Raw genomic sequence first — 9512 nt, forward strand, 5'->3', positions numbered from 1 at the left:
GGCTCCTTTCTGTGTTCTGCCAAGTGCCAGCTGTCTAACAAGGAAAAACAAACTACCTGGTGATATGTTATTGCGAGCCTTTGTTCCTCGAAAGAAAAATATAAGCTGTAGAGAGATGGTGATCATTTTTTAGGCAAACCATATTTGATACACGGTACAACAATGATTAAATGGGACTATTGCGGCCGTGTCAATGAATACGAAAGGTGAAGAAACCTAAAGTGTTAGGTAGGATTACGGTCTGCTTGTTCTAAAATTTGTCGTACCAAAATTAAGATAAATTCATAAAACTTTTGCTCTCGTTTAGTTGGAATAAAAAGACGGCATATCCAACCAAGTGGTATCCTGAAGTTTTTACCTAGGTTTTGTCAAAAAAAATTTGACATGCCCATGCGTTCGACCTACCCTAATTTTGGTACTGCAAATTTTAAAACCCAACTAAGAAACTTTTACTGACAAATGCATTTCTACTTCCATGGTTGTACAAGCCAAGGAGAGATCACCAACACCCAAGAAGTATACTAAGTAAGGTAGTGTTTGGATGGTGGATCGAAATGGATCAGGACGAGTTCAACCCATGTTTGGTTGTAATTGAAGGTGGGGTGGGATGAACCAAAAAAGTATATTCCTCGTAGATGCGGGTTCACTCGTCCCCCCCAAAACGAAGAAATCAATCCGACCCATTTCCGTCCCACTTCAACGGTGTCTCCTCTCCGTCTCCTCGAAGCAACTCTTAGGCATGCCGCGCGGCGGGGAAGTGAGCTCCGGCGCCGGACAGGCGGAGCATGGGCGGTGCGCCGGAGGAGCGGCCAGAGGGCAGCGAGGTCGGGACGCGGCAGGGGTGTCGCGGGCGAGGTTAGAATGCGGCGGGTGGCGTAAGCGTGGTTGGGATGTGGCGGTGGAGCAGAGCGCGGCGGGGCAAGCTCGGCCCGCTGCGGGCGGCCTGGGCGGTGGAGCAGAGCACGGCCGAGCTCCATTAAGAGGAGAAGGTGTGCAAGCTCTGCTCGTGATGGCACGCCTCCAGCAGAGGAGCGGTGGGGAAAGGCGCGACGCGGCCCACAGAGGCACGGCGAGAGCGCGGGCGAGCAGTGACGGGATGGCACGGCGTGGCGGGCGAATGATGCGGGTGGGCAAGAAGAGGAGAGAAGAGGAAGAGGAGGTAGAAGGTGAAGAGAGTGACACGTGGGTCCTACAGGAAGATCCTGTCGGTGTTAAAAATAACCATATCAATCCACATCTATATCCTTATAACCAAACAAAAAATTGGATTTAACCTATCCTACCAACCAAATAAGAACTGATTCAACTCAACCCTAAAATCTGGGATATACCTAACCTATCTCCAAACTGAACACATTATAAGGAAGTTTAAAATAAGATGCTTACAGATGGAGCATAAAGATCGTGGCATAGAATATGTAAGTGTGATGAACTCACAATATGACAACAAGTGTGATGAACTCATAATATGACAACAAGAAGATAATAGGTACTAGCTTTCGTAGTCCAATGGTAGAAAAAAGAAAATATGGGTGTAAAAGTAATAATCAAATTTGGAAATAACTCTCGAAAAAAAATAACTATAGCTGTTCTAGAAACATATTAACAGGATATAGGCTCAAAGGCCAAACATTATTGGGTTTGTGAAGTCAGCAGCAGCAAGGGAATTTTCCATTGCCTTCGAATGGCAGTCTGTACCCTCTGACCGACCCCTCGCACGCAAGTACCCAACCGCGACCCACCTGCTCCTCTCCCCTCTCCCCACCTCGCCGCCGCCGCCTCTCCCGCGTCCGTCGGCCACAGCGCCCATTGTGACCGCGCGGGGCACGGAGCGACCGGGCTGGTCTAGGGCCCTTCCCTCCGGAGCTCCACCAAGAAGCAGACGGAGCGGAACGCCAGCTTTCTTGGATCGATTGCTCCCGAGCTGCTCTCGAGGATTACTCGTCCCGTGCGGCAGCCATGTCTGTGGAGCTCATCCTGTGGCTCTTCTCCTTCGCCTCCGTCATGGTCCTCATCGGCCTCACCGCGTACCAGGCAAGCCCGACGATTAACCCCTTTTCATCTCTTAGAAGTTCACACTTTGACGGCGAATCCAGTCCAAATCTTGCGGGGAACCGGCGAACTTCTGCCCGGTTTCGGGATAAGTCTGCCGGGAGTTCGTGGTGATTTGACGGAATTTCATGCCGGGTTTGGTCAACGGTGCCGTTCTTGTAGTGTCATTCATACCTTCGAGGATGGGGACGAGTTGAAGTCTGCCAGACAAATCGTTTTTGTAGTCCTTGAGGATTTCTGACAACTATGTTCTTGTATTGAGTCGCAAAGAGAAATCATCTCTGTACAGGAGCGCCCTATATGTTTGTCCAGAATGTTCAAACTTTCTTGTGTTAGATATAACCGTATCTATGTTTCTATGCTTTGATATGGTAAATTTTCGGCTAAGGCTTTTGTATCTTGTTAAACACATGTTTCTACTGCACTACTTGAAGCTTCTTATTGTTCAGTTTGGAATTTTAGTGCTGGCTGCTAGGACTTGGTGGATGTAATCATACATGCCATGAGTATACTCCTTTAGTTGGTGTGAAACCAGCCTGGTCGTTAGTGGCACTTTGCATTATCATCGCTGTAGTATCTAGAGCTCAAATTCAACATTATTGATCAGTGATATTTTAGGCTCACCACATCAATAAATGACTAATATGTTTCTGCCAACTAGCATGAGTTTTAGGCTTTATATGTTGATGCATCCAACACTCTTCGAATTTCCTCATTCTATGATTGTTTTAATACGCAAATTAGACTCTTAAGTGTAGTAATTTATGCACCAATCAGCCTGCCTTCTTAGTAGCTTGTCCAATCTTGTTGATTTATTCCACTGATTTTGCTCTCTGCTTTTATACCAGCTTATCTGTTTGTCTGATTTGGAGTATGACTATATCAACCCGTATGATTCATCATCTCGCATCAACGCGGTGGTCCTTATAGAATACTCACTTCAAGCAGCCCTGTGCGCTTCTTTCCTCTTGACGCTACATTGGTTCCCCTTTCTAGTCATGGCACCTGTAACGTACTACCATGTGAAACTGTACGTGTTACTTTCTTTCAGTCTTTATGTTAATTTTAGCATAGTTCTTTCATCATTAGATACTATATGCAGTACATGGCTGGATTCACCTCTTGATTGTTTTTCTATACATGGAAATAATACTTTGAAACTATCTAGAAACCTTCATGGAACAGCTAAGTAAGATAATCAATTATAGGATTTCGAGATGACGGTATTATACTTTTATCTCGGATGAGAATTTGTAGTTTTCCTCTTGTTCTGGGCCATCCGTTTTTTCTCTGGCTTTGCAGCACTTCCTTATCTGAAAATATTGTTCTAGGTGTTGAGAGTCGAGAAGGTAGTGCACCTGGTATAGTGTTACACCTGCCCAGATTTTGTAGCCTCAATACCAAAATTTGTTAGCTAGGTAACTTTTCATTATTGCTGCAATATGACTACATTAACCCCGAAGCTGCCATTTGCACTTTATTTGTCAACATGAAAAGTTTCCTTTTCACCACTATTTGCTAAAAAAAACATCTGATGATATTTTTGTGGCAATTATTCAGCAAGTGGCATGTATCACTGATTCCACATATAGTTAACCTCTTAACAATTATGATTAATGAAAGTGGATCTTAGTATGTTCTTGTTAAGGTATGGATATAGTGTAACAGAATTCTAGTCTGGGTACAATAACTGATTTTAATCCATTGAATAAAGGAAATCTCTCCATTTTCAATTGTTACATGTGGATAGAAAATCCACCCCCCCCCCCCCTTTATGTAATTTAACAGCCATGACAGCTATGCAGGGTTGTAGCCTTGTAGGCCATCCAATTGTTGGTCTTTCATGGCTGAAATAGATGATCAGGAGTATCTCAGTTCGAATTTTTAGTCCATTTTGAGTTCTTTTTTCTTCATTGAGACTTTGGTTTAGTTCTATGGCATTAGGGCTAGTTCAGATCATAATTGGTGAACTTATATTAGTGGGATGTCTGAGGTTTTTCTAATTTAGTTTTGGCCAAGCGGTAATGTCTAAATGATTATTATTAGTTTGTGTAATAAGCTTTTTGTAAAGCAAAACAAGGTTTGTGTTTGCATATTCCCTTTTAATGTCTGCCTATATAACAAACCTAATCTGTAAATTTTAAGTTCGTATTTGTTTCTTGTGCCTTCATGTTAGTTGTTTGGTGATAATAAACCAGAATCATATAATTGTATTTCTAACCAGGTTCATGGCTCGGAAACATCTGGTAGATGTCACTGAAATTTTTAGACAATTAAATGGCGAGAAGAAGTACAGAATGATCAAGCTTGCCTTCTACTTCTGCCTATTTATTATTACTATTTACAGGTTTGGCTTTTAATTTTTTAAGTTAATATATTTTGTGGAAGTGTAGTACAGTATGCATTTATTTGCTAGTGCTCACTCTGCCCCTCAGCTATTCAAAAACACCTCGATCATTATTGAATCCTTATATAGCCATCCTCATACTGGCCCTTCCATGTTATAGGACAAAAGTTTCTATATAATGTTTGTATGTAGGTTAGCTTGAGTTGCCTCACCAGAAAATATACTGAATTTCAAATTCCTGTTGGTAGTGATTGTTAGTATTTGAAAATCCAAATACAAGGTTATCTTTACACCATGTTTTTAAACTTATGAGTGGTCATGAGCAATAGTTGAAATCTGTAAATATATTCAGTATTGTAGATGTGACCTTACATTTACCTATCTTACTTAATATTGGTTGTGGCCTGTAGCTTTGTGGTATTGGCAGATTGATTATTTCCATATATTATTACTTATTTCAGATTATGTTCATATAATTCCCTGCCAGTTTAATGCTGTCTTAGAACACTAAGAATGCTATGTTGCATAATCTAATAGTTAACATTTTCTTCATGAATTTAACAGGCTTGTGATGACAGCTGTGATGCTGTTTATCGACGAGGATGTAAATCTGGTAGAAACTAGGACCATCTAGACTTTGCCTCCAACTTGTCTCAGCTCACATGGGAGCAGGTATTTCAATATCACATTTTCTGGCACTGGCAGACAAAAATGTTTATGTTGTAACACCTTAAACTTGTTGGGTTGCAGACTTGCAGTCTTCAAAAGGAAGCCCAAAAGAACACAATTGGGAGGAACCAGTGAGACCATAACTGAATGCCTTGCCCAAGCTACAAGATGAAGATCAACTCATGCCCAATAGCTGGAGGAGCTAATCTGGTGTCTCAGATTCTCACTGTTCATTTTTATCCATCAAACAGAACTCACAAACCTGATGTAGTATGAATTTCACTAGTTTGGTCTGTCAAGACCGTGTCTGTAAATTGGGCTGGCAATGATCACATGTTTGGGACTTGGGGAGGCTATTGTGCTTGTGCATTTCTTTTGTACTTGAATCCAAGTGCTGCTCTTGTATTTCATTTCAGCTCCGCGTTATCTGTGCACGACTGATTGATAAAATGTGGTGTTCATTTACACGATTCAGTAATTTGTATGCCCTGGGACCTCAATATCAAGATGAATTGAATCTTATCCTGCCGTGTACAGTTTCCTGTGACAAGATTTTGTTTGTTCATGGAAAAGCTATTGGCCAAGAGGTCACAAGTCAAGCCGTGTATATGTTATATTGTAGGTAAGACAGTCTTTTCAACTTTCACTATGGCTTTGGTGTGTCTTTCAACGTCAGCATATCCATTTTGCGCCTTCAAACTAAGTAAAACTGTTCTTTTTCACACATAAACTGTCTTCCTGAGTGGTTTGCTCAGTCACCTGCCATGCAATTAGTGTGTGGTTATACAGCATCTGCATCTATATGTAGCAGTCTAATTTCTCTAGATGAATTAGAGTGAACTGTTTTGGTAGGTCGAGGGTGCACACATAATCTGTTTTGGAGTTCATGGATCCAAAACAAAATAATGCCATATCTTTAAAGTTTAAATGCTGACTTTTCTGTTATTTTCATGACTCCATGTATTATGAGCTGCAGATGACATGGATTGTACTTTCAGCTTGGTCAAGCAGACGACAACTGAGTAACACTGTCGTTTGAGGATAAGATCACAGATTACTTGCTAATCCGTATAATAAATAGGCACTAGTCGTCTAGTTGGATCGTTCGATCAATTGCACTCTTTAGGAAAATGTCTTATTTGACCATCCATATTTTTCTCAACTTGAGTTACACCAGTAATTGAACCACAAAAGTTAGCCCACAAACTTTCAGGAGTCTGGTATAGAAGTAATCTACGTGATTTTTGTGCTAACATAGCATCCAAAGTGGCCTTGTATCATCAATATTTATGCAAAACCTAGTCGACATTGATTACTTTTTCTTTGAACAAACTTTTTTTAAGAGCCGAACTTGTTTTTCACATTGCCATAAACAGGTTGATGGCTGAATGCATGATCAAAAAACTTTCAAAACATCTCTGCAGAGTCTCCAGTTCAGCCCTGAGTGAACCACCAAGGAGTACAAACTCACTCCAGAGCAACAAAATTTGCACAACAAACTCCGCACCACGCCTTACTAGACATGCCTGCTGCTTCCTAGCTACTTTGCGATCTTGGAGATGACGGACTCAAAGGCCCCCACCAGGGCCTTCACCCGGCTCTTCCTCGCCTTCACGAGCTTGCTCGCCGTCTCCTCGATCAGGTTGTTGTACAGCCTCTGGCTCCTCTTCTTCTCCAGCGTTTTCTGGTGCCTCAGCACCACCGCCGGCACCACAAATCCAGCGCTGGCGCCTGCCCCACCGGACCCACCTACACCCCGCCGCCGGAGGCTCCTGATCCTGAGCTGGATGCCTCTGCCGGTGCCCCCCGACGAAGCATCCTCGCCTCTCCGGGACCTCAGCCTCGCCGGCTTCTCCTCTTCCGCCAGCAGGGTCGGCGCCCTGGTGCTCCTGCTGGAGCGCAGCTTGAAGCCGCCTGACGAGTTCTTGCTCGCCTGCCGGGCGAACGGGTGCCGGGCCGACCGGCTGCTGCTGCCGATGCCCATGCTCTTCACCCGCCGGTGCGCCGGGATCGGCCTGCTCGTTTCTGCTGCGGCGGCGGCGGCGAGCTCCTCCTCATCAAGAGAGCACGGTGTCCTTTCCCATTTCGCATTGGCAGCTCCGTCACGAACCATCTCCTGTTCAAGGTCGCGCAAGAGGCTTGCCCGGCTTTGCATCAGGGATGGGGAAAGGGTTTGGTACCCGTGGAGCAGCTCTTGATCAATTGCCATCTTGTCGACGAGCAGCGCCGCCATGGGTTTCTTCCCTTTCGGAGGCTTTGTGCTCTTCTTCTCCAGTGTTTCATCTTGAGTGGTTTGTGCAGCATCCACTTGTCCTGTGATCTTGCTGGCCTTGCCGTGTGACTTCTTCCCCTTCGTCGTCACGTCCTTCTTCTTGGCATCGCCGGAGCCGGTGACAGGGGCCGAGACTTTATCAGGCTGCGGAGACGATCCACGGGTTGGAACCTTGGTATCGTAGGCCACGATGTCCTTCCACTCCACGCTATCGCCGGCTCCCGTCGCCTTGCTTGCGGCGGCGGACGCCTTCTCGGCAGCCCTGCTGGAGTCCCCGACACGCCGCCGGAACACGGACCGCACCTTGACCATCACCCTGCTCTGGCTCTCCGGGGCCGCCGCCGGCGGCGGCTGCTGCTGCTTCCGGGGCTTCGGGTGGGGCTTCTTCGTTGCCTCCTTGTCCTCGAACGCGTGCGTGCCGCCGTACTTGCAGACGTGGTGGCAGGAGCCCGCCGCCGGCCTGAGGTAGCCGGGGACGGCCTTCGCGCCGCCGCCGTGATGATGAGGCGGCGTGCTGCGCCCCGCTGACTTCGCAACTTGAGCGGCCATCTGCACCTCCATGGGAGACCAGGTGTCAAGGCGCCGATTGTTCCGTCGAGCAGAGCGAGTTGTTCCAACTCTCAAGGAAGTGTAAATCTGCAGGGAAACAAAAAATGGTTTCAGGTCTGAGTCCATGCGATCGATCAAACACCGACCAGCACAGGGACATCAGGAACTCACCGGCAGCACCCGCCGCGCCGATTCGCTTCAGTCGCCGCGTGCCATGGCCGCCAAGCAGAGCTCGCCGTCTTCTTCGCGGCTGCTTCCTGCAAGTTCCTGGGTGGACTGGTCTCGCCTACGCATATATATATCCTGCCGTGCATCAACAGGCCGCCGCCTGCGTCACTGGGGCCGGCCCGCCCGGGTAGGAAGGAGGCGAGATCGGGTCAAGAAAGGGAAACGGCGGTCGGTGGCTGCAGGCAGGCCGCAGCAGCAGCTCCCGTGTTCTTTCTTTAATGGCGCGGCGTGGTGTGGATGGCGATCGGTCAGAGATCGGCGGCAGGAGGAGGTCAAACACGGCGGGAGAGGGGAGACGACGAGCACGCGGGTGGGACCTGATTTGAAGAGGGTGCGGGTCTGTTGGTGGTTGGCGGGAGGGGTTAGGTGCGCGGTTCGCGCCATTTGACTGGCTGGCTGGCTGCCCGGCGGGGCCCGCCGGCGACCCACGTTTGAATTTGTTGAACAGTCTTGCGAGGGCATTCAATCGAAGGGCCCTGGGCCCAGGCGCAGCGAGTTTGGATTGTCGGTCAGGGACACTTGCACCCGGACACCATCACGAATTGAATTCACGCCACTGTCTGACACTCCTGTTCTTCGGAATTGCGTGTGACCGGACTTGTGAATTGATGGCCCAAGTGTAGAAGATGCTTCTCAAAGGTAGTGTGATCTGGTAGGACATGTTGGGTCAGGGGATGGATCAACAGTAAACGAGTGAAATTAGGGTGTATTTGATTGGGCTGCGGATTTTGAAGAAGCTGCTCTAAGCTGTGTGTTGTGAAAAATCTGCTGTGAAAAAGCTGTTGTGGGAAAATGGAAGATCATTTGGTTAGAGCAGCTGTGAGCTGTGGGAAACTGTGTGTGTTGTGCATGAAATATCTGTAATACTTCTGAAGGTTCGTGGGACTATATATATACCAAAATACTCGTACAAACATAATATGTTCACTATTTCGTATGTAAATGTATCTTTTGAAAAGAAAAATATTAAATTTTCTAAGTTTTTCATACATATGGTTTGCATAAATAAAACTGTAGCAATTACATAAGGTAAATAGCTCATAAAATTATGATGTATATCAACGTAACTATCCTCCTCTCGTACTAACCAAAGCATCAGCAATCTCATCACGAATGGTATTCATGGTATCTTTTTCTCTATCTCTTCACTTCCATCTTCTTGTATTTATGCCGTGCCACTTATAGATGGTACCAAATACTGCTCATCAGCATCACATCTCTCAAACTCCTTATCACGCAAATTGCTATCACGGATAAAATTATGCAAAGCAAAATAAGCCATAATTATATGCTTCTGAGTACGAGGTGAGAAACTTAGCATACTCTTCAAAATACGCTACTTCTGCTTCAAGACTCCAAAAGATCTTTCAATCACATTTTGAAAGGATGAATACA

The 9512-nt window shown here is 45.9% G+C and overlaps 2 protein-coding genes across 2 annotated transcripts; one reads left to right on the top strand and one right to left on the bottom strand.

The window, feature by feature from the left end:
- Positions 1 to 1663: 1663 nt before the first annotated feature.
- On the top strand, positions 1664 to 5590 carry LOC112883887 (protein cornichon homolog 1-like). The gene is made up of 5 exons (XM_025949145.1): positions 1664 to 2034; positions 2901 to 3082; positions 4277 to 4399; positions 4964 to 5071; positions 5150 to 5590. The coding sequence occupies exons 1-4, from the start codon at positions 1960 to 1962 to the stop codon at positions 5031 to 5033; spliced, it is 450 nt and encodes a 149-aa protein (XP_025804930.1). The 5' UTR covers positions 1664 to 1959; the 3' UTR covers positions 5034 to 5071; positions 5150 to 5590.
- An 863-nt stretch (positions 5591 to 6453) lies between these two features.
- LOC112886184 lies at positions 6454 to 8207 on the bottom strand. Its single transcript, XM_025951995.1, has 2 exons — positions 8061 to 8207; positions 6454 to 7976 (listed from the first exon to the last, which is right to left on the bottom strand). The coding sequence occupies exon 2, from the start codon at positions 7899 to 7901 to the stop codon at positions 6609 to 6611; it is 1293 nt and encodes a 430-aa protein (XP_025807780.1). The 5' UTR covers positions 7902 to 7976; positions 8061 to 8207; the 3' UTR covers positions 6454 to 6608.
- Between the last annotated feature and the right edge of the window lie 1305 nt (positions 8208 to 9512).

This window comes from Panicum hallii, chromosome 3, assembly GCF_002211085.1.
Source record: "Panicum hallii strain FIL2 chromosome 3, PHallii_v3.1, whole genome shotgun sequence".
Taxonomy (NCBI): Eukaryota; Viridiplantae; Streptophyta; class Magnoliopsida; order Poales; family Poaceae; genus Panicum; species Panicum hallii.

Coding starts and splice junctions, on each gene's coding strand:
- LOC112883887 (XM_025949145.1), top strand. CDS start 1,960: ATGTCTGTGGAGCTCATCCTGTGGCTCTTCTCCTTCGCCTCCGTCATG. Junction 2,035..2,900: donor TCGGCCTCACCGCGTACCAG/GCAAGCCCGACG, acceptor CTTTTATACCAG/CTTATCTGTTTGTCTGATTT. Junction 3,083..4,276: donor ACGTACTACCATGTGAAACT/GTACGTGTTACT, acceptor ATTTCTAACCAG/GTTCATGGCTCGGAAACATC.
- LOC112886184 (XM_025951995.1), bottom strand. CDS start 7,901: ATGGAGGTGCAGATGGCCGCTCAAGTTGCGAAGTCAGCGGGGCGCAGC.